Genomic DNA, 25,694 nt, shown 5'->3' on the forward strand with positions numbered 1-25,694 from the left:
ATAACATCTACATCTTCATACTGAAAAATATAACATCTACATATTCATACTGAAAAATATAACATCTACATCTTCATACTGAAAAATATAACATCTACATCTTCATACTGAAAAATATAACATCTACATATTCATACTGAAAAATATAACATCTACATCTTCATACTGAAAAATATAACATCTACATCTTCATACTGAAAAATATAACATCTACATATTCATACTGAAAAATATAACATCTACAGTGTACATCTTCATACTGAAAAATATAACATCTACATCTTCATACTGAAAAATATAACATCTACATCTTCATACTGAAAAATATAACATCTACATCTTCATACTGAAAAATATAACATCTACATCTTCATACTGAAAAATATAACATCTACATCTTCATACTGAAAAATATAACATCTACATATTCATACTGAAAAATATAACATCAACATCTTCATACTGAAAAAAATAACATCAACATCTTCATACTGAAAAATATAACATCAACATCTTCATACTGAAAAATATAACATCTACATATTCATACTGAAAAATATAACATCTACATCTTCATACTGAAAAATATAACATCTACATCTTCATACTGAAAAATATAACATCTACATATTCATACTGAAAAATATAACATCTACAGTGTACATCTTCATACTGAAAAATATAACATCTACATCTTCATACTGAAAAATATAACATCTACATATTCATACTGAAAAATATAACATCTACATCTTCATACTGAAAAATATAACATCTACATCTTCATACTGAAAAATATAACATCTACATCTTCATACTGAAAAATATAACATCTACATATTCATACTGAAAAATATAACATCAACATCTTCATACTGAAAAAAATAACATCAACATCTTCATACTGAAAAATATAACATCAACATCTTCATACTGAAAAAACATAACCTGAGCCAAGAATAAGATCAGATATTCAGTTTTCAAGATAACACTTTGCATCCACAGGCCTTCTGCTCATTTTTGAGATTTTTATATAAATTTTATTGCTCTGTAGAATAAATTCTAAATTTAAAACTGATATTTCACAAGGCTATATAGGCTGTTCTGACCAAACTTGATATTCTCAGTTACTGTGAGTTATAGATCAACTATATTTAGGGTATGAAGAAACATGTCCTTCAGACAGATTTCACCTGTTTTTACCCTCATTTCATGCTTTAATTGTTTTCATGGTGATAATTTTTCATTTCGCACTTCTCAAGAGATATGGGTCGGGTAGAAAGTGATTTTACAAAACATTAACTAAATGTTGACTACTTTCTGTTCAGCTGATTTTACCTGGAATGAATCAAGTTGTCCTCTCTCAAAATTGTTTTTTTCATCATCAAGAGTTTTTTTCTTGGTCATTGTTTTCTCTCCGTTGATTTGAATAAAAACATTTGCATCTGTCCCAGCATATCTTTTATCACCCGTCTTTATAAATATCATGTACTTTGTCTTTTGGCCTGAATACATGAAAAATAGCAGAATAAAAGTCAATTAATTAATTTTCTTAGAAAATAAGCACAATATATATATATATATATGCAACAACCATATAAATTCAAAAATAATAGAGAGATGTTTATATTATTGTTAATATTTGATGTCTGACCATAAACATGAATTTCCAAAAGTAGGTTTCTAGTTTTATTGCAATTCTCCAAGAATTCAATTATCACTGTCTGTCAGGGATTGGCAGCCTGGGCTGAATACCAATTTTGAAATAATTGAGTTACCAAAATGGTAATGGTGCAAAATTTTCCCCAGACATCATCAAGTGACGAATTATTTGTTACAAAAGATCTAATGTCTTTCGTATTTGAATGATGTATGGAGACAGGGATTAGTTAGAATCCTTGTCCTTTTTGATCATAGAAGGAAAGTTATCTCCCTGCAACAACTTACCCGTACTCTTTTTTATACGTATAAATACTGTGGATTCATTAATTTTCGTTTGATACCAATTTTCGTGGATTTCAGGTGTACAGGTTAACCACGAAATTAAATGTTCAACAAATTGCAAAGTTGTCATTGGCAGTTGCAGACTTTGGCAAAACCACAAATAGTCGCTACTTTCGTTTTCATTTGAAGTCTTTAAGAAAGTTTTCTCATTGGCAATCATACCACATCTCCTTATTTTCAAACTAAACAAAAAAGATGATTTATATTGTGAGTTCTAGGAATGTATCTGAAGGACCCACATACATACCCATGACCCCTTATCCATGCTAACTTTACCCTTCCGGAGCATCTGAGATGACCCCTAGTTTTTTGTTGGGGTTCGTGTTGTTTATTCTTTAGTTTTCTATGTTGTGTCATGTGTGCTGTTGTTTGTTTGTCTTTTTCATTTTTAGCCATGACGTTGTCAGTTTGTTTTAGATTTATGAGTTTGACTGTCCCTTTGGTATCTTTCTTCCCTCTTTTACTTTTGGTCCAATTTTGTTTTAGCAGCTTCTCATCCTTTGTATTCGGAATTTCAAATATTATTGCCCATAAGCATTACTGAACCTGAAGAAACATTAATTGTTGAAATTTTCATCTGGGCATTAACATTTCTCCTTTTAATGTTATTTTTAAACAATATTTAGGATTAAAAAAAAATAGTATCAAACATATCTGTTTGAAAAACTGACTTATGATAAATACCAGAATAAAAAATGATATTATAAAAAATATCAAATAAACTATAAATTCTCTATAGCAAAAATAACACTGCACACAGAAAAACAAAACATCTAATATGATCCTATCCTATAATCTCTTAGGTCCTATATAAAGCAAGCTTAAGGGTCAATTCCTACATATTATGGATTCATTGATATTCAAATCATTGTGAATTTTGACGGAGAGGGGGAAACCTTGAATTGAATAGATCGATTTTTAATTTACCTGACTTTTCTAACAGTTACAAAAAATTGTTTACCTAAAATTTCGTGGGCAGAAGGATGTGCTGACTATGTACCAGTGAGAACTGTACAAGCCCGAATATGGTACTTTGATGCATGCAAATGAAGAAACCATGAAATAAAATGCTCTTGAAATTTAAAAATTCAATAGAAAATATTGCTTCAACAATAATATATTTACTGAAACATTCTGATAAGAAAGTTAAATTTTGTTATAAAAGCACACAATATTAGGATTCAATGATATGAAGTGTATTTAAATGGATGTCTACGAGAAAACCATGCAAAATCAAAAAAAAATTATGAAAGGGGTTGTGGAATTTCCAGCTGGTTTTGGGTTCCTAGTAAAGTATTAAGTACATCTAATAGTTCTATGGTTAAAAAATGACAATTTATCTCAAATTATGTGAATACAGGGCAATTAAAGTTTAGTACCAAATTTGCTGGAAAATATTGTTGAAAATTGACATTTTTGGGTTTTTTTTATTGAATAGTTCAAAGTATTATATGACAAAAAAAATTGTTTGGCCTTAAAATTCAGACTTTCTACTAAAATAAACTGTAATTTGGATCTTATTTCGACCTTTGTTTTTGTTTTTATTTTTATTGACATAATTGTGTTTTTTTTAAATTTGAATTCAGCCTGTACTGAAAATGTCCATAAAACCTCAAAAGTCACTCCAATTGAAAATATTTTGTTAAACGTTATGGTTCACTACAAACTAGTATTCCTTAACGGGATTTTGGTTGCAAATTGATATAAGCTTATTTGAATAAAAGATGAAAAACTGAAAAATATAGCTAAAATTATCTCCCTTTGTAAAACTCTTCACAATAAAAGGTCGATTTAGTGTCAATAACAGAAGGAGGGAAATCAACAAATGTGCAGAAGGATAGGAAATAATGGTATTTTTGATGAATATGGTGTAGCCAAAAACTTATTTTTATTGAAAGAGTGTAACAAAGACATAGCAAACCATGTGGCAAAGACATTCCCACTGCCACTGGGATAAGTCTGATCCTGATCAGATAGTCTAGACATGACTCATGAGGCTAGACTATCACTATCATGTCTAGGTTTCAGACTCACATTTTAAAAATATGCATATGCTGCAAACATGGACAGGAGTTGGATTGCAGTAGACAAGATGACAAAATGAGTTGCTACCATCCTTTCATGACCCTTCCAAATCTAGCAACGGAAATTCCAAAGCAAAACTTTCAGTTTCAGTTGGTTCTGGTAAGTTTGTTAATTTTTTTGTGGTTAGAAAAAGCAATTTGACACCATAAAAAGACATACTATAGAAACATCACATTAAATCATAAATATAGGAAGAAGAGCATAGACCATTTCTCTTTGGGGAAAAAAGGGGGGGGTATTTACATAATTTCTTGAAGCAAACACTGATTTAATTTTCATTGACATACATTTATAATGATTTAAAATTCTTCTGAAACTAAAAGATTTATGTGTTTGCCTTTTAAATTTTAATAGAAAAACTTTTTTCTCTCTCAGTCTCTCAAGAGATCTATAATAATCATTATAAAATATATATTCTATTACAAAGCCCTCCGGTATCAGGTCTGTTCGCCCTGAGTTTGTTTTGCCAAATTATCAATAGAGTCCATTGACTCTGTTTTTTTTCTCCAAATTTAAAAATAATGGTTGCTTCAAATCTATATAAAAAAAAAAAAGGAGAAACGAGAACATGTATAAATTACATAAACATACGAAAACTACTGTACATTTATGCCAACTAAAAAGTATGTGTGTTAACCGCACTACCCTTACCTACCTTTATTTTTATCCCTACCCTAAATATTTTTGTGACAGGTTTTGATTAAGCACTGTTAAAGTCACAATATAACTCCCAAAGAGTTGTGAATTTCCTGTCTTTATTCATTCCTTTACCAGTACTACATATGTACATTGTACAATGCATCTAGATTGATACAATATATGGTTCTTAAACTCAAAAAAATGTTTTACAGACTATGAGCTGGTTTTTTTTTTCTCTTAAAATTGGTTACTGTGAGACTTTTTCTTTACATTTCCTTAGTGTAGGTCATGTATCACAGTTATAAACATGGAAAGAGAACTTGTACATGTCTTTACTTCTATCGTTAATATAATAGAATCTGAATAGAATATGCTTACAAATGTATTCCAAATTAAAGGGCCCAGAAGGGGCAACATGAGATTATAACATTACAGATTACTCAGATAAAACAAATTCAAAATAACAATACTAAAGAAATGAATTACTTGATGATGTGATTGATATCATAGCATACATTTACACAAATTAATTATCATATCTACAAAACTTTTTTTTCAATGAACCAATGCATTATGTTAAGCCAACTTAATGTACAATGTACATGTAGATGTAACTCACTGTACTGATCATGCAAATGTACAAATATACAATATTTTATTTCTTATCAACAGGTTAATGTTAAAGATGGAAAAGCACAAAAATAATGTTAAAATGAAAGCAGATATGATAGGAGATCATATAGGTAAATATATGATATAATTGTTTAAAAAAAAAATGAATCAAACAAGTCATAACAAGAGACTACTAAATAGACAGCAAATAAGACCTGTGCTGTGGCATTATTTGTGAAATATAATCATATATAGAAATTGGAAATTGACCAGTTACATTTATTATTGTAAAAACATGATAAATAATCAATAAATTAGATTAGCCCTTCAATTTTAAAAGTTCAATCTGGTAAACAAAAAGTAAAAATAACACACAGAACCCTCAAATTATTATTTTATGATCAATTAAGAGCCATATCAGTACAATTTACACAACAAAATTACTCATCATTGGAATTGTTCTCTTTATAAGAATTAAACCTAGAAAAAAATGTGTTCTTGTCAGCTTGACAGATCCTCATTTATAGTAAACATGCATTTATGGTAAAGCTGAAGACTACATTTGTATTTTTCATTTTTGGAAAAAAACACTTTTACCATTATTACAGCTATTTTCCTAATGCGTGTAGAGTAAAACTTTGGTAGGTTTGCTTGCTCTGTTTGTATAAATATTGATTCAAGCTTTGTAATTAAGGTTGATATCTTCAAACAATAAATATAGGCATATTTGAACCTTTATGGAGTACCTTTAAATTTGATAAGACGTTATGTCAATTGCAATTGTACAATATACAAACAAACCATGCAAGCTAACCGAAGTCTTAGATTTACATGCCTTAGGAAATTAGCTGTAAAATTAATTATATATTTGTTTCCAATGCTTATTGTTTTACCAATTTCAAATGTTTTGGCTTGTTTTTAAATTGGTCTATATCAGCTATAGGGTCAAAAGGGTCCAAAGTTAAACTTGATTTCATAAAACAATTGAATAATTGGTGTTCTATGATATTATGCAAAATTAAATGGTGTATTGTACTTTTTTGGGTTAAATACTTCTTTTATGTTTAGATTTTTAATATTCGTTTTCAAATTGCAAAAAAGATCACGGGGGCAAAAAAACCTTTGTTAGTTTATTAAAATATTATTGAAGTTTTTTTTCTATGCTAAATGTTATCATGCATTTAGCATGTTTAGATTTATGATTTGGGCTCAGTTATCAAGTTGATTCAAATTGGGGTCCAAACTTAAACTTTGTTTAAATTCATTAAAAATTGTATATGTGGGGTTCTTTGATGTGATAAATCTAATCATGTCTTTTAGACTTTAGATTTTGGATATTGGTACAAGTCCAATTTCAAAATCATCAGTTCGTTTACCACATTTATTCTGTGTCAGAAACCTACATGTATGATGTGTCTAATAATTCATCACAATCCAAATTCTGAACTGTATCATGTGAATCAAGTTTGAATGTAGTGTCTATATAGTGTCCCCCCCCCCCCCCCCCCCCCCAACCTGATGAAGGTGCAATCTCTGCATTTGTAATAGAATGTACCCTTGAGCTGTTTTATTCTCATTGTTGAAGGTTGTACAGAGGCATTGCATTCATTTCATTTGAACTTTTGTGGATATTTGTCTCATTTGCAATCAATACTCATCTCCCTAGTTTTGTATTGTCATAACGTCATAAATACAAGATGAAATCTGCAAAATTAACTTCATTAAAATTAAGTTTGCTGCAGCTTGGAATAAGAAAAAAATCAAATTTAGGTCCATTTTTAGCTAGTATACTCTATTTCTTATTCTATGTACTGGAATGTCAGAGTTGTGATAATCGAAACACATTTTACACTAAGACCAAGTTAATAAGAAATTTCTTTTTAGGAAATTTCAATCATTTAATGGATAACAATTGTTTTCTTATTATTTTTTACAGACATTTGGTGATCCAAAAATAACTGGAGTTCATGAAAGAAGACTGATTGCTGAGACACATTTTTGTTGATAAACATGTTTATGATGAAGAAAAACTTAGATAATATTACTGATACTTGAATAAGGCTCTGATCTGTGACGTCTTTGATTTTTCCTGTTGATGTTGCAAGCTCAAATAAAAATAAATTGAAATGGAACTCATATGCTTTGAAAAAAAGGAAAAAAAAACAGCAATGTGAATCTCGCTGAAGTCTTAAAAACCACCAAGTCAACACACAGTTGCAACACAAATGAGAAGAGAGAGATATTTGCTAGGAAATAGAATGTTCTCACTGTCTCACCATCAACAAGGCTTTCTTATCAGCGAATAAGAAGTCTAAAATTACATCTGTATTAAAAGGTCATCAGTATTGAAGACAATCATGAAGATTACGAATGTACTTGGCCATTTGATAAACATAATAATATTTTCATTTGTCAGAAATTGTTTCTTAGATTGACTAACTAGTTTTATTGATTGGATTATTAGTAAATTACCTTTCATAGTTCATGTAGTTACATGTATGTAAATTCTTATAAGATAGTATGGAAACAATTTAATATTTCCCTAAATTCCATACCTAATGCAACAATTGTCTTGTGCTGCTAAGTCAATTCGAATTAACTGTTATGTATGTTTATAATAATCTTATTCTTGCATGTAAGCACCATTTAGTGTTATTGTATCATCTTCATTGATTGTTAAATATAATACTAATGCTATAAAAAATAATAACATTGATGATCATTTATACAGATTGAGATATTTAAAAATTTATCAATGCTAAAAGAGAATTTATAAATTTAGACATTTTTTTAGGAGAATTTTAGAAAGTACTACAACAAAAGCAAACCAATAGTATATGCTCAAATGCACAATTAACTATCTCTCCAGATAACCAAATAGAGATATGTTTATATTTTATTAAATTGATGAAGTGTATGTTAGTTTAAATTAATATGTACATGCAATTTTAAGGTTTTAAAAATCAGCATTTTTATTGGATTATCTCCCTTTGAACAATAGAAATTCAGATTTTATCCACACTGTCTCAGGTACTCATGATCAAAATGACTTATATGGTAACCAGCATTCCAGTAAAAGGTTGCAACGTGTCTTAATTTTGTTTACCTGTCAGACACAACTTCTGAATGTCAATACTTAAGATTTTTCAATGTGATGAACTTGACATTGAATTTCATATCATTTTTCAGTAACCAAGCTGCAATAACCAAAAATGGGATTACTAGGAAGAAATGAATGGATTTTACTCTTTAAAGTAATAGGGACAAGTGACTAAAGGAATTTGGAATAAAAAAAAAATACAAAAAAAAAAATTGTCTTTGGCAGCTCCCCCCTTTTTTAAACCTAATGCTTACTATTGTTTGTGACACAAAAATCCATTTCACTTTGAATTTTCTATTTGATTTACCTATATTGCATTTTACAATCTGTATAATTCAAGTATTTATTTTTGAATGCTTGGTTTCATTAAAATATGAGACTTTCCCCAATTTATTGCGAAAATACAAAAAAAGGGGGGAGGCTATCTAAATGATCAATAAAATCTATAAAATTAATTTGCAACCAAAATCCCTTCAAAATCTTTTGAACCAAAGAAAATGCAAAGTATTTCTGAAATTTAGGGTAAATTAAAGCGACTTTTGGGCTGTATTGTCTGTTTTAGTGTGATTTGATGAAAAGGTCATATTTTTTATCATTTTATGTGTTTTGCCACACCCTTATTTTATATATATATCATTATATTTAATAAAATGATGTGATTTATACTTCATACACATCCTATCTGTGATATTAAAGTATTTAAACACTCAGAAGTATTATAGTATTTATTTCTATTTGAAAAATTTATGAAATCTATGCATTTCAGTAAATGCATCTATGAATAAACTCAAAAATACCCTAAATCCCTATCGTTGCCATGGTTACCAGCAGTGTAAGGGCTTCAAACTTGCATGACTTTCATATGATGTCAACCTGAACATGTCAGCAAAGTTTCATCAAAATCAAACAACTTTGCATGGAGCACCATCTGCATGGTTTTCTCATAGATGTCCATTTAAGCATTTCACTCAATGTTAGTATGAGTTGATAAAGTAGGAAAAGAAATTTTAATTTTTAATGGGAGATAACCTATAAAAACAACAATCAACAATGGTAAATGAAATTCTTTTGTAAACGCAACCATCTGTTACTTTAAAATTACAGAAATTACTGTGATGTTTTTTTTCATTAGCGCTGAAAACATTACAGTATCAAATGAATTCTTTATTTCACCAGTGATTTTCTCTCATAAATGTTTTGAAATAGCATTGATTAAATTTTTCATTTTTGACAGAGGTCAAAGTTATGCAATAATAAATGCTGAACTTACAATTTTTTATTTCTTAATTTTGAACAACAAAAGAACCTCAGATACTATATTATTCTTTAAAATTTCTATAAACATCCTAGCAACAAACAAAAGTAACAACTAAAATGATGCATCTCAAATAAAAAAAACCAAAAGAATAAATTATGTATAAAATAATAAAACCAGTTCAAACTTCATGAAAAGAAATATATTTCATCTAAATCCAATTAGCTGCATGAAATTGAATTTCTTATTACTGGGTAAAACCAGGTCAAACTTCATGAAAAGAACTATATTTCATCTAAATTCAATTGTCTGCATAAAATTGTATTTCTCGTTACTGGGTTTTGTTTTTGACTGCATTGAATATTCCTTATATAGTTTTTAATAAAACTTCTCAGATATCGTTAGACATGAAATGATGTTAATAAACAAATGATGTCATGCCATGAAGAGTTAGGGTTTTTAAACTATAAATCAGGGCTGAGGCCATACCAACTGAGTTCTGAAAATTGAATATGTTTGAAGCGTAAATAAATTTGATATAACATGTAGTATGGTCATGCAAAACTCATGTTGCCCCCATGACCCAATTATCAATTATCAAGAAGTAAAAAACAGTACAAAACAAAGAATTAAATTGGTATGGCACTTGTACAACAATGGTAAAAATGGACAACAGTAATAAAAATAAAGGTTAATACCTGCTTGACCACCTGAAAATTGATTAATTTCATTTTTAAATACATAAATTTATTTCAAAACAAATACAGTTGGACTTAAAATGCAGTTGATAATAAACGCTACCATCCAAAGTTACCAAAAAGACTTCAATATATCAATTTCATATACAATTTTTATCCTAAAACGAGCACATGTCAGAATAGATGCCGCATAAAAATACATACTGAAATGCAAAGGGCAAATTGCCTTTTGGTAAAATGCAATGAATAGCCACAAGTGGCAGCTTATATTTTGATGAATATAGTTCCAGTGTTCTTGCAACTGTTAAATATAACAAGTGAAACTGCGAGCTACTGCTCACTGATGATACCCCCGCCGCAAGTGGATAATATTAATAGTGTAAAAATATGCAAGTGTTCGGTAAACAGGAAGTTGTCGAGTGATGAATCTGAAAACGCATCACACGGTATAGCTGACTTATATAAATCCTGAAACCAAATTTCAGAAATCCTTGTATTGTAGTTCCTGAGAAAAATGTGACGAAAATTTTCAACTTGGCTATCATGTGTAAAATCATACAAGTGTTCGTTAAACAGGAAGTTGTCAAGTGATCAATCTGAAAACGCATCACACGGTATAGCTGACTTAGATAAACCCTGAAACCAAATTTCAGAAATCCTTGTATTGTAGTTCCTGAGAAAAATGCGACGAAAGTTTCATGGGACGGACTGACTGATGGACGGACGGACTGACGGACGGACGGACGGACTGACGGACGGTACGACTGACGGACGGACGGACGGACTGACGGACGGACAGACAGAGGTAAAACAGTATACCCCCCCTTTTTTAAAGCGGGGGTATAATAATAATTTTCAATGTTTAAATGATAAAAGCTAAAGAAATGGAAATCAATTCATCTTAATTTTATGTTGATTCATTATTATTCATTAGATACCAACTTTTGTGGTTTGTCTGAGAAGGGGTTAACCAATAAACCATGAAATCAGACATTCATGAAAATGCAATTTTTCCTTAAGACACGAAAAATGGATACCCCCAAAACTAAATGGTTCCACAATAGATAAAACATCCTAGCTCTTTTGAACCTAAGCTTTTCTTTTTGATATCTCCTTTTCTAAGGAACGAAAACAGGAATGGATGTTAAATTCAAGTTCAACTGTATTCTAATTCTCTAAGACTTTTTTTTCAAGATATTACCTAAATGTGATATTATCCAGAAAATAAAAACAATAAAATAGTGAACATGTTATTCATATAAAATTATGTAATTATGTGAATAAAGCAGAAGATTAATTTTCTAAAATAAACAGATAATAAACGGTTATTTTACTACTTTAATATGCATTAATTTCTAAGTTTACTTTTTACATTAATACACAAGTGAATTTTGAAATCCAAAATGTATCTTAATTTTCTTGTAGCTGCTGGAATAAATACTGAATGAACATTAGACACATAACACTCTTTTAATGTATATTCTTATATTTCATTGAATATGAGTTGTCTCCCATATTGTGTTCAACCATACACTGTCAACAAGGGCCAAGTACTTAAAATCCTTTTAGGACTGGACAATTTTAATTCATTCATGGAACATTGCTCCGACTTTTTGAAAAATCACTGGAGTGGTAGTCCCAAGGTCCAAACTTTTGCAAAGGACTGACATGATTTGGGTATTTTGCCATAGAAATAATATAGTAATCATAAGGACCAGCAGATTTTTTTTCAAAATCACTAGAATAAAATTTCAAGCAAAAATAAAACCTGATTTCTGTAAATGAACTGAAAAACAATTCCAAGGAGACATGTTTATCTTAATTTTCTTTTTATCTATTTGATCTCTAAAGCTATTTTTAAACTCTTATTTATCATCTCAATCCATAGCAAGAAAATTGTATACATTTTGGATTTTCTAAAATAAAAATTTCCTCAATTTCAAATAATTTTCTTACCAAATTCTGTTTCTTTAGGTATATGTTTCTTAGCTGGTATATCTCTATACAATACTCCTTCTCCAATATCTTTTCCAATCCAACCATTATACAGGAAATAATACTTCTGACTTGGATTGTCCCGCTGACTAATGATAACCTAGAAGAAAATATTTCACCTATAGCTAGCTAATTGATTTATCAAAGCAAAAAAAACCCTAAATATTCGAACCATTGAATAGAACATTACACCCTTGATTTTTTTCATTTGAATTGTTTTACACTTGGTCATTTAGGAACCTTTCATAGCTTACAATACTAACAGTTTATTGTTGAAAGCTGTACAGTGACCTATTGTTGCTAACATCTTAGTCATTTTGTCTCTGGTTGATAGTTGTCTAATTGGTAATCATACCAAATCTTCATATTTTACATGCATTTTCTAACAAAATGTTTGTCTTTAAGACAAGTAACAGCAGATTGATGTCAAGTAAAATTGAGAATGGAAATGGGGAATGTGCCAAAGAGACAACAACCCGACCATAGAAAAAAACAACAGCAGAAGGTCACCAACAGGTCTTCAATGTAGCGAGAAATTCCCGCACCTGGAGGCGTCCTTCAACTGGCCCCTAAACAAATATATACTAGTTCAGTGATAATGAACGCCATACTAATTTCTAAATTGTACACAAGAAACTAAAATTTAAATAATACAAGACTAACAAAGGCCAGAGGCTCCTGACTTGGGAAGTGTATACATTCCTACACTGGCAAAATAGTTCTGTTGATGAAATGTTTGCTTCATTTGTAAAGTTCTATCCCATTTCCTTATTTTTATATAAATGATATTCAACCTTACTTTATTGAATTGATAAAGAATCTAATATAATGTACCTTGTCTAAGAACCATCCAGAAGCAAATCCCTTAGCATCATGTTCTATTCTGAAAGTTAAAAAGATATTCATGTATTAAGTTTATATAGAGAGAAAATGGACATAGATTTTATGACATGTAATAATGATATAGAATAATTATCCACATTGTATAATTGTCAAGCAGTTAGTTACTTAGTTGATGGAATTATTAAGCCTCATTTAGCCACTTACAAGGATTTCCAAGACTGGTTTAATGATGGCATACCACAATTCATTAAATTATCTTCTGATTTATGACAAAACTCAACAAGAAAAATTAAACATATATTTATCAGTTAACAAGTTTCATGGATTTCATTGGCACAAGGTGAACCACAGATTATTCATCTGTTCGAAGACATTATATAACCTGATTTTTTGGCATATAGCAATTTGCAAAATGGATAATTATAGATTTTACAATTTCATACATGCACGTGTCGTGCTAGTTTAATATATCCTTTAAAATAAACTTTAAATTCATTGAATTCAGTTTTCCCAATGTAAAGAATTTGAACCTTTTTGCACACAAAGGGAAATAATTGCAATAAAATTAAATGATTATCTCCCCTATTAACTTTTTCTCTCTCATGTGGATGTATACTATAATGCTGTCTTTTTTTATCGTTTTGTTATAAAAAATCATTGTAGGAAATTTCAAACCGGCATGGCTCTATGAAGGGTGAATAAAAAAAATCTATTTCCATAAATACAATAAAGCCTATAATATGATCAAGTCAACTCTTTTTACTTCAGCCATCAAATACATATAATTTTTAAAATATAGTCTGCTATATATTTTATAAACAGTTGACAAGTTTCAAATAAATCATTAATTCCAAGGTCACCACCAGTTTATTGTACATATTTATAGACTGTTGTTTGCCTGTTTACTTTTTATTTTTGGGTTTTGAATTGTCTGTTTTTCTTTAAATTCTATTTCTATATCACCCCTTTGGGATCTTCTACCGCTTAGATAAGTACAGGTTTACAATATTAAAACAATAGAGCATATTTCAGCCTACATTTACATCATGCTTACTATTATGAATGCAAAGTATTTAATTTATATAGGTATGTATTAATATAAATATAACATGCTCTTTACTGGTTTTTTTTACAGTGCTTTAATATACTACTGAGTCCTTATTGAACAATAAATGACAAAATGTGGTAGATCCCTTTGCCAAATATACTTATCTATTTGTTCATATATATTAGCCCACAGCTGTGTTTTGCAATGCATTGTCAGATCTAGAAATGATTAAAAATGTAAACAAATTTATGGTTTCAAGTAAATCTGTACTTTGAATTAACTTGAACTTGCAGTGCTGTTAGAGTTTCTGCTTCTTGTTGAGGTTTGTCAAATGAAGAACTACGTTCCTTGGTTTTTGCTTTTCATAAACATGTGAATTTGTTTCATGGATTGATGCACAATATCCTTTTGTTTCTATTTCAACTGTGGTGTCATCGAAGTATAAATTTTGGGATATTACAAATGATTTATTTTACATATTTAATTTATTAGAATAGGAATAACTGTATTGTATTTGGAAAGTTGCAACTATTAAATGAGGAATATGAAGTTGTAAATATATGCATCAGTTTTTTATACTAGTTCTGCTTTGTGTAACCATTTGAACTATTATTTTCATCAGTCAAACTGAGACCTGACAGTTGCAAGTCTTCAAATACAGTACTGTTAAATCAATTTGAATACAAAATTTTAGTACAGTTCCTCCAAGTGAAGTCCTTTTCATTTCTTGAATTTCAAAACTTCTTGCTGTGGAAATTCTTAATAAAGCTATTAAAATCTTGAAAAAGCACTCTGAACAAAAAAAAACAAAATCATTCTTTATCATTAGTATATATATATATGTGCCAGTCCAAAGTCAGGAGCCTGTAAATCAGTGGTTGGTGCTTGTTGCTGTATATATATATATGTTCATTTCTTTGCAAATAAATCAGGCTGTTGGTTTTCTCTATGGAATTGTTTTACAATTCATCGTTCTTGGGCCTTTTAAAGCTGACTATGCAGAATAGGTTTTACTCAATGTTGAAGTCCATATGGTGACCTATAGTTGTTAATTTCTGTGTCATAGGGTCTCTTTTGGAGAGTCGTCTCATTGGCAATCATACCGCATCTTCTTATTTTTACATTTTGCTGTTAATTTGAATAATACTAAATCCAAATATTGAAATATGTCAAACAACTGAACCATGCAGCTTTAACCAACAGACATACCTTCATTGATGAGTTTCTAAACTAAAATAAAAAGTTTTTGTCAGCACCATTTAAAACTCTTTCATGCAATAAAATAATGTGTGTGATGGTTTGAAAGTAACCTTGGAATTTTTTAATCTAGGTTAAAATTGAACAAGACTTTGGTCTTATTTTATTAGATAAATAAATATATGTCAGTACACGCCAAGAGAATCATGGAGACCTCGATAACAAATAATTTAAGATCTTTCCAGTTGTCTCAAAGAACTTACTTTCAAGTGATAAAAGAAACATAAAAAAGAACAGCAAAATACAACAAATATATATCTGTGACTATCACAACTGAAAATTTGATAATAATAAAAAAAATAACTAGATATCATTGAGATGGGAGCCATCTCTGTGGGCCCCGCTGTGAATAATGTGCATTAAAAAATTGTATCTTTACCATAGGACATGGGTTTGTCAACTGAAATCAAAGTTTTTGACCTTGACCTTTGACCTAGGAAGTTGTAAATAAATTATGACACACTCTTTGGTGTTGGTTTATATACATGTCAAGTATAAACTTTGAAATGATAACGGTTCTCAAGATATAGAGCGGACACGATCTTTACCATAGGACATGGGGTTGTCAACTGAAACCAAAGTTTTTTACCTTTAACTTTGCCCTAGGCAGTCGTTCATAAATTATGACACACCCTCTGGTGTTGGTTCATATACATGTCAAGTATAAACTTTGAAATCATAACGGTTCTCAAGATATAGAGCGGACACGATCTTCACCACAGGACACAGGGTTGTCAACTGAAACCAAAGTTTTTTTACCTTGACCTTTGACCTAGGAAGTTGTACATACATCATGACACGCCCTCTGGTGGTGGTTAATAAACATGTAAAGTATAAAGTATGAAATCATAATGGTTCTCTAGATATGGAGCGGACACAAAGTTAAAGTGTTACGGACAGACGGACAGACTGATCACTATAGGGTGACCCGCCTTTGACCTAGGAAGTTGTACATACATCATGACACGCCCTCTGGTGGTGGTTAATAAACATGTAAAGTATAAAGTATGAAATCATAATGGTTCTCTAGATTCGGACGGACGGACGGACGGACAGACAGACTGATCACTATAGGGCGACCCGCCTAAAGGCGGGGCCCTAATAACACTTATAAATAAAAATGTAAAATTCTATATCAGGATTTAAATGAATCAGTAGTGAATGATCTATACAACAATATGCCCTTTACTCCATAGGAAATCACATGAAGTAAAGAACTGAATAAGAAAGTGAACATTATATGAATATAACTTACTCTGTAAATATTCTGAAATAATACACTTTATAATATGAGCTGCGTTGTATAGAAATCAACCTTAGGCCAAATAATAATATATGTGTGGTTCCAGTGACCCTACATATACTAATTTTTAGTCTTAATAATAGTCTACCCCAAAGATAATTTTGTCATTTTTCATTTAGCACTGTTAAAGTCAGAATGTTGCTCCCATAGACTCAATGTAAAAATAAAACATAAAATCAAAATAAATCCTTACCTACCTACCCTATTTGTTTTTATGGTGTAACTGAAACCACACATACTTTTTTATTTGGCCTTAGTCAATGAATACATAACATCTGTTAACTTATTTTTGGTAAAAAGAAATTTTCTATTATGTTTTTTATGTATTGTTGAAATGACATGTTATAATCAAATATAAAACTTGGCTTGTTATCAACTGTGGATTCATTAATTTTACTGGATACCAATTTTTGTTGATTTTTTTGATTTCATGTCTGCTTATTAGCTTATAGAAAATTTCTGTTGTTTCTCTGTTGAACATATCAATTCAAGGTTCACCTGTACTAACGAAATCCATGAAATTGGTAACCCATGGGTCACAATGAATCCAAAGTAAATAAAATCATATGCAAATTTTGTGTTGAATTGTTTTCTAAACTATAAGAGAAGAAAATGACCCGTATTCACATGATGTCAATCTGCTGGGCACATAGCAATGACTAATAGCTTACATCCACTTCCTTTCAACTTTGGATAGTTGTTTCATAGTCATCGGTAATCATACAACATCTCCTTTTATATCATAAGCATGTAATTTACCTGATTCTTCTCAATTCTCCTAAGTTTTTACTGGACACATCAAAGCTGTCCATTTGTCCTTTCTCAAATTTTGTTTTGTCATGGTCAACAAACTTAAGTTTATTAGTAGCACCTCTAGTTCCAAATACAGTCATACAGATCGTGGCATTAGTTCCAGAGAAGGCTTTCTTACCGGTGTATATCTGTACATTATAAACTGAAATATATAGTAAATAATATTGTAAATTCATAAATATTAGAGCTGTTTTTATTTTTGTGAATAATGTGATGGGGTATGTTTTGAAAAAAAAACAAAAAAAAACAATGTCCAATTACCATTAATCTATGTATTCTGAACAAAATACTCAGTCTTGAAGGGTTTATTCTAATTGTTATGATTTTATAGCTATTTTGAGTATTTTTCCTTTGATCTATTTTTGTAATTTTTTTTTTTTCATGTCATGCTACTCACTTGAGATAGAAAATTACAGTCAAAAACTAAAGGTGAAAGTGCAAACATGAATGATGTCATAGGCAAAATAGTGATAAACAGATTATCAATGGTCTTCCAAACTCAAGGATGTTTCTAGGCCACTTCTCATCTCAGGCCTATCACCCTTTGATGAGATAGTACTCTTGCACTCCAAAAAATCATCCAATCTAACGATCAGGGTAATTTATGTTCAAGATGAGACCTTTTAATACACTTGTACATAACGTCTATAAGGCGAATAAAAGAACATCTTCCATGTCAGAGAAAAATAATTGTTTGGCACAAAACAGGGAAAATGTTTTGCCAAAAGATGTTCTGTTTTTCTTTAATAAATGTTGTTCTTAAAGCAGTGTCTTCCCTAGAAAATTTCTCATGCATGGTGGGTCCATGGTTAATTTGCAACGCGGCGCGCGACGCTTCTTTTTTTCAGAACTATTTAAACTACATAATGTATATATTAAAAGCAATATACCAATCTGATTGTTTTATTATAGTTATAGCAATTCATGCAACTCTAAAGCATTTATCACAGATGAGAGGAATAAATGAAAGCCCTTAAGTTACAAACAATAATAAAAATAAAAATAATCCAGTCTGCAATAGTTATTTACACATAATGTCAGGTACACCTTATTTTGTTGATATTTTCCTCTGTTTTAACTTTCCAAAGGTCACTACACATTTGTCAAAATCAAAAGCTTCCTCCTTTGGTCCTTCAATTGATATATGCATTAAACAGTTCAGCACTTTTTGGCATAGTCTGTTTCTCAAGCATGTTTTCACTCTGTTCAAACAGGAAAAACATCTTTCACAATCAGCTGTTGAAACTGGCAAAACAAGACCAATTGCTGCATACTTAGACAGACAAGGATACAAAGTTCCAAGACTGGCAACTTTGTTCATTGTCTTCCTAAATGTCATGTCTTTACATTCTTTCACTAACAGTGTTCTCAGTGTTTCCCATTCTTCCAGAACTTCTATTTCACTTCCAACTGACTTGAAATGTTTGGCTAGAGTCTGAAAAAAATATTGTAGTGTAGGGATTATATGTCTAAAACTTCAGTTGAATAATCATACTGTATGTGTATGGTCCAGCTTGATAAATAAAAAGGTTTTACTATTTGTTTATAAGTTTTTCCTTATCCTCAGACGATAAGTAGTAAGATTTATTTGTATTTTAAATATATATTTCATAACTAGTTATATATTGAAAACTTCAAAGTACAAACCTTCAATTTTATGTGTTGAACCCATTCATTCAATGAAGGGTCTTCTGCATTTAAGAGGTCTGGATCCATGACAGATAGTGCATCCAGTACTGGGTTGTCTGGAAATCTGTCATGGAGGTTCTGGATCACATTTTCTAGGTAGGGCTGGTATATATCCCTTTTAAAGTTATCAATGTCAGACTGTCTCAGTCTTACACCATACTCTGACAGGCTGTCCAGACAAGTTGGCAATGACTGCATATAGTGTCCAGGTTGCTCAATCAGTTTTGTGATGGTTATTTGTGTTGCTGACACAAGAGTTTCAATTAAGGTGAAGTCAATATCTGTTTTCTGCAAAGATAAATATTAAAATATGGAATTCCACAACAACCATTGAAATGAACTTAATATATTAATTAATATAAGCATATGCAATTGTTATACATAACTTCTATTATTCCACAAGTTATCTCCCTTTCACATTTTAGAAAGAGTTGTCTTTCTTGACCCATAAATGGTGGATAGTTTTAATTGTAAAAATAATGAAGAGTAAGTAGACACAGAATTGTTATTTTTTAATTTGATAAATAACTTTAACTTAGATGGTGAATTATAAAAAAAAGTAATATTTAACTCACTTGGAAGGTCTTTGACAATCTTGCAAGGTGTGGCAGAATGTCTGACATCATATGGATAGAGGCAACAAATTTGGTTGTCTTTACAAACATTGCAAGACCAGCAGCTGTTGCATCTGACCTCTCACTGGCTTCTCTCTCTAGACTAGCAATAAGTGCAGGGAGGCATTCTCTTATAGCAGTCACTGCTCTATCATGTGACAACCATCTTGTGTCAAGGACTTCTTTCATCTTTAATTGTGGTCCACCTAGTATTGTCTGAATATAGAAAATAGGAATAATGTTTGATTGTACGGCCAAACTAAGCTACTCAAATAACTGAAGTTACTCAAATACTGTAATATGTAATGACTTCCTGTTTACTTTTAGTATTCGTATATATATATAAGTATAATTAAGCAACAATAAAGATTACCATAAAGATGTATAAGTGTTGTACATATAGTTAAAATATATTACCTCAATTTCTTTAAGTCCAGACATTCTAACTGCTGAGTTTTGGTAGAATTTAAATATCTGTTGCAATAAGTCCTTGAACTTCTTCAAATATGGAATATTGTCTGTAGCCTGAGCTGCAGCCAGTGCCAATCTATGTGCAATGCAATGAACATTCACAAGCTCAGGATTACGTTGTTTTAGTCTTGCAGCAACCTGTAGAAACAAAGACAAGATTTGATATGCAAGTCAACTATGTGTGATACAAGTTTACAGAGGAGACATTTTACTTATTTACTAAAATATTTTTTAAACTTACAGGTATACTGATTAAAGTATTTTAACATAGTCATTGTTCTTTCTTTATTTATAAGAGTCAGTTATGCTTTCTTATAATAAGTATTAATTGATTTCTGATAAAAAAATGTTTTATATCTGCCTACCCCAGATTTTCTCCCAACCATAACAGAGGCACCATCAGATCCAAGACCTATCAAATGCTCTGTTGGCAGCTGAAGTTCATTCAGAAACTTTTCCAAAGCATTCATTATTGTCTCTGCTTTCCCATCTGGCAACTCTACCATACCAAGGAATGAAGTCTTTACCTGCAAAAAATTAAAAAAAACTTTACATCAACTATCATAAATATTATTATTTACTTTGCATTATTTCAGAATGTTTATTTATCAATACAACATCTTTCTGTCTGAATAAGTTTGTTTAATATTACATAAAGGAGTACAACTTATAAGTTTATTATAAGAAAATTACTGACCTGGTTATTTTCAGTTATATATCTGGCTAGGATGGTCATTTGCTTGATGACTGCTATATCAGTGGTTTCATCAATTAGTATACTGTAGTAACGTGAGTTGCATATGTCCTGAAGTATTGGGGCTGCAATCTGTTCTGCAATGATATGTAGCATCTCTTGTAAAGTCCTTTGACTCTCATAATTGGCATTTCCTCCCTTCTGCAGATGATTCAAGTAAGAACATCCCATTCTCTTGGCATATCCAAGTAAAGATGAATATTTGGTTGTGTGTGGTATCTCCTCTGAGGCCAACCAATACAGACTTCTAAATGCTCCAATCAAGGCAGTCTTCTCCATAGATGCCTGAGCTGCTACAGCTTGCACTAGTCCTTGACCATTCCCAGACAGAATACGTTGTGCCTCCAACTGTTCTGCTTCCTTGTGGGCGTCAGATTTGGCATGCTTACTAATACTTTCAAGGGTAACAGTAATACATGGCTTACTTGTCCATATGAGGCTACCATTCATTGGTTTCTTATTGAAGGTGATACAGAGATTGCACAACAGACCTGAAAATCAAATATTGAAATTTTATTTAAATAGAGCAATTTATATTATATTTACAGAAAATAATATATCCACACGGTAAAAAATCTTTACAACAGTTGTTCAATACAATTATAGTATACCTAGCTGCTTGCAATGAAAATTTAGTAGAATAAATTAAGTAATTCGTATATATGTATTTAGGTCTGAGGTCGTTAATTACTTCAAACTTTTGGGATAGATAAAACTAATTAAAAAAAGTCTTACCAAATCCATCATTGACAGTTTTTAACCAAGGAAACTTGATCAGCCATTTCTTGTCAACTCCTGTTTTTCTTTTCTTTTGATCTTTTGTGATTATCGTATTTTCGGAGTTCATGGATACAATAGTCAGTGTTCTGGTAGGGTTACTTGTTTCTGTTTGTCCATCTTGACTTTCAGTGCATTCTGGAGAAGGTTGAATTTCAAGTTCAGGGCTTTGCTCAAGGTGATGATTTTCATGATCTGTCTGACTACAGTTTGACGAAGGAGTAGACTTCTCTAACCAACTTGTCAGAAAAGTCGGCCCAGTAATACGACGTTTCTTTGATGGTTGCTTTGACATGGTTGTTGAAATGATGATTGTTCTTCGAAATTTGCGGATAGAATGGTTTCATCATCAACAGCAAGTTGTTAAATACAACTTTGAGTGTCATCATTACTTCAGACATTTTTAATACAGGAAACAATAAAATAAAGTATATTTGCGTTAATTAAAGAAGTCGTCACTGACTTATACCTGACATACGACGGATGACATTTTTGGCAATTACCTATTTGGAAGCTCAGCTGACATTTTAAATCACGAAAATTAACTATCGATTTTAATACACCCCTCTTTGATATATTTATAACGATTCATAATTGTAAAATTCCTATCTTGCCGAAGTGAAAGAAATTTAGCCCCACTTGTGATCACTTGTTTAAAAACGGTAATTGAGGCCGCTACGCGTATTTAAGCTTGTGACCCATTAAAATAAAAATAAAACAACACAAGTTTATTAAAAAAACAATTATTCCGTAAATTATCAAATCTTTTAAATTTTTCATAAAAAGACCGTCTTTTACTCGGCCCGGAGATGTGTATTCTTTGATAAAATCAATCAACCGCGACTAATCTAAAAATATCTTTTTGTTAAGACCAATCAAAAAATAGTTCATCGACGTTCTATGACCTTCTATAAACTGTTGAAGTAACTGCGAAAATTATTAAAAAAATTATATGTTGTTCATTCTCGGTGAAATTACGTTAGCTTTATAAACTAACCTGACCAAGAATATACATTGTAAAGATCTCTGTTAAACAACGATGTCAAAAACCCGTTTTAAAAGTTAGCCACGGCACAGGTAAAAGTCAATTTACAGAAAAGTTAAACTTATTTTATTTTTTTTCTTCACAGAAAGTACTTCACGTCTTGAGCATTGGAGATTAATTTGACTATTTATTTATTAGCTATCTGGCAACTTCTATTATGTAACTGAAGTCTAGAAGTATAACGAACTAATTAAGAAGGTTGTAAAATCCCGGCACGCGCTACATGATGCATCCAATTATCAGTCGGATGAGTTTAAATCACCTGCGGATATTTGTTACTTGTCACTTCACTTTTAAAATATCGATAATAAATATTTTACACAGCTACGATTTTCACACATAGCGGGATGCATAGCGGCAATGATGAAAGCATGGCGGTCGAAATTGATGCGTAGCGGTACCGCTATGCTTGAATAGCCTAGGGAAAACACTGCTTAAAGGTAATAATAAGTTAACTACCTTTCTTTATAACCATATAACAAGTCTTTTTTGCATCAATATTAAAATGTTTATAAATACCTTCCAATGCAGCTTTCCCTGTCTTTTTGCCAAATAAATCTCTTTTTATTCTGTAATCTTTGATATGCAGCGACAACCAGTTAAAACACTCAAACTCCCAAACCTGTTCTGATTTAACATCAGTTATAATAATCTTCTCTAGGTACCATTTGTGTGTTTGTTGTAACCCATCATGCTGAAAAAAAATATCACAAAGTTAGAAATATTCAATTTCTAGTCAAACTTTCCGGAAGTTGAAAAAGTAACATGGATTTAAAAAACATAAGTAAAAGAAAGCTAACTTATTGGTTTGTCTTTTCTGAATCTGATCTTAGATCTGATCATACACTGACCACATGATCCTTAACATAATCCTAGTTTCGTTACCATATGCATATGCCAAATTTTAAAATACTGAGTCTTTCAGTAACAAGAGGCTCTCAAGAGCCTGAATCGCTCACCTGAATTTTTTTGGTTTAATCTCTCATCAATGATTATTTTGGCTTTTCAATTTATTTAAATGTTCTTTGAATCGTCCTATTTTCTTCAAAAGCAAAAATAAAATCATTTTCTCCTATGTTCTATTTTAGCCATAGGAGCTATGTTTCTTGACATACAAGGAAATGAAATATAAAATTTATACTAGATACTCTGAAACTCTAAAACTCATTTAGCCTAAGTTTGGCTGAAATTGATACAGCAGTTTCAAAGGAGAAGACTTTTAAAGTAAGTCAACATGATGAACAAATTGTGAAAAAAGTCTTTAAAGGGCAATAACTCCTTAAGAGGTCAATTGACAATTTTGGTCAATTTGACTTATTTGTAGATCTTACTTTGCTTAACATTTTTGCTATTAACAGTTTATCTGTATCTATAATAATATTCAAGATAATGACCAAAAACTGCAAAATTTCCTTAAAATTACCAATAAAGTGGCAGCAACCCAACAATGGTTTGTTTGATTCATCTGAAAATTTCAGGGCTGATAGATCTTGACCTAATGTACATTTTTACCCCATGTCAGATTTGCTCTAAATGCTTTCGTTTTTGAGATATAAGCCAAAAACTGCATTTGACCCCTATGTTCTATTTTAAGTAACGGCGGCCATGTTTTTTGACGGATCAAAAATCGAAGCACACACTTTGTGCAGGATAATCTAAGGAACAATCATGCTAAGTTTCATCCAAATCCATTCAGCAGTTTCAGAGGAGAAGATTTTTTAAAGTTAGCAAATATGATGAACAAATTGTGAAAAATTGTCATTAAAGGACAATAACCCCTTAAGGGGTCAATTAACAATTTTGGTCATATTGACTTATTTGTAGATCTTACTTTGCTGATCATTTTTGCTGTTTACAGTTTATCTTTATCTATAATAATATTCAAGATAATGACCAAAAACTGCAAAATTTCCTTAAAATTACCAATTAAGTGGCAGCAACCCAACAATGGTTTGTTTGATTCATCTGAAAATTTCAGGGCTGATAGATCTTGACCTAATAAACATTTTTACCCCATGTCAGATTTGCTCTAAATGCTTTCGTTTTTGAGATATAAGCCAAAAACTGCATTAGACCCCTATGTTCTATTTTAAGTAACGGCGGCCATGTTTTTTGACGGATCAAAAATCGAAGCGCATATTTTGTGCAGGATATACTAAGGAACAATCATGCTAAGTTTCATTCAAATCCATTCAGTAGTTTCAGAGGAGAAGATGTTTGAAAAATTGTTAACGACGACAGACGACGACGACGACGACGGACGCCAAGTGATGAGAAAAGCTTACATGGCCTTTTAGGCCAGGTGAGCTAAAAAGTAATACCTCAATTGTGGCTATTTCTAACTCTCCCAGAAATGGAGCCTTCAAATAAAAAGTTTCTTTAGTTTCTCTCATGAAAATAAAATTCATTGACCCTCTTCCTTTCTTCAGTTGTGTCTTTGGAAGCTCATCTCTGCTGCCCTTGATGGTTATATGTACCTGTCAAAAATATAAAACTATAATTACCAAATAGTTTTTGACATTATTTTTCAGCTTGAAAACTTTTAAACACAACCATGACTTGGTTGCCTGTTATCATACATGTACTTAACATCTGATGCACTCTAAGTGTACATTGAAATATATTCTAATAAGAAATAGTTGTGAAAAAAAAACAAATATATATTTAGAACACTCTTGATGATCAAAGTTCA

General features: G+C 30.8%; 2 protein-coding genes and 1 long non-coding RNA gene across 4 annotated transcripts in view; 1 reads left to right on the top strand and 2 right to left on the bottom strand.

The window, feature by feature from the left end:
- The window catches only part of LOC143069772 (uncharacterized), a 43,569-nt gene that overhangs the window by 5,798 nt on the left and 12,077 nt on the right, over positions 1–25,694 (bottom strand). The window contains exons 5-11 of one of the 2 annotated variants that reach the window (XM_076244546.1): positions 25,324–25,479; positions 23,522–23,696; positions 17,599–17,794; positions 13,223–13,271; positions 12,350–12,488; positions 10,394–10,405; positions 1,339–1,505 (exon numbers count right to left, since the gene is read on the bottom strand). In XM_076244546.1, the coding sequence (XP_076100661.1) occupies positions 1,339–1,505; positions 10,394–10,405; positions 12,350–12,488; positions 13,223–13,271; positions 17,599–17,794; positions 23,522–23,696; positions 25,324–25,479 (894 nt within the window). The remainder of the gene's footprint in view (positions 1–1,338; positions 1,506–10,393; positions 10,406–12,349; positions 12,489–13,222; positions 13,272–17,598; positions 17,795–23,521; positions 23,697–25,323; positions 25,480–25,694) is intronic. The other variant, XM_076244547.1, reaches the window with a different exon arrangement.
- Positions 3,643–9,153, top strand: LOC143069774 (uncharacterized). Its single transcript, XR_012976493.1, has 3 exons — positions 3,643–4,188; positions 5,401–5,471; positions 7,277–9,153. It is a non-coding gene; the product is annotated as an uncharacterized LOC143069774 (long non-coding RNA).
- LOC143069773 (zinc finger protein 862-like) lies at positions 18,542–23,430 on the bottom strand. Its single transcript, XM_076244548.1, has 7 exons — positions 21,916–23,430; positions 21,124–21,671; positions 20,792–20,953; positions 20,373–20,564; positions 19,917–20,171; positions 19,300–19,629; positions 18,542–19,087 (listed from the first exon to the last, which is right to left on the bottom strand). Exons 1-7 carry the CDS (start codon positions 22,250–22,252, stop codon positions 18,701–18,703), a joined length of 2,211 nt encoding a protein of 736 aa, XP_076100663.1. The 5' UTR covers positions 22,253–23,430; the 3' UTR covers positions 18,542–18,700.

This window comes from Mytilus galloprovincialis, chromosome 3 (genome assembly GCF_965363235.1).
Source record: "Mytilus galloprovincialis chromosome 3, xbMytGall1.hap1.1, whole genome shotgun sequence".
Lineage (NCBI taxonomy): Eukaryota > Metazoa > Mollusca > Bivalvia > Mytilida > Mytilidae > Mytilus > Mytilus galloprovincialis.

What these genes read in the sequence shown, in the direction of transcription:
- LOC143069773 (XM_076244548.1), bottom strand. Translation starts at nt 22,252, where the DNA reads ATGTCAAAGCAACCATCAAAGAAACGTCGTATTACTGGGCCGACTTTT. An exon ending in ATATAACTGAAAATAACCAG is followed by an intron (nt 20,954 to 21,123) that starts GTCAGTAATTTT and finishes AATTTTTTGCAG; the next exon opens with GTAAAGACTTCATTCCTTGG. An exon ending in CTGGACTTAAAGAAATTGAG is followed by an intron (nt 20,172 to 20,372) that starts GTAATATATTTT and finishes TTCTATATTCAG; the next exon opens with ACAATACTAGGTGGACCACA.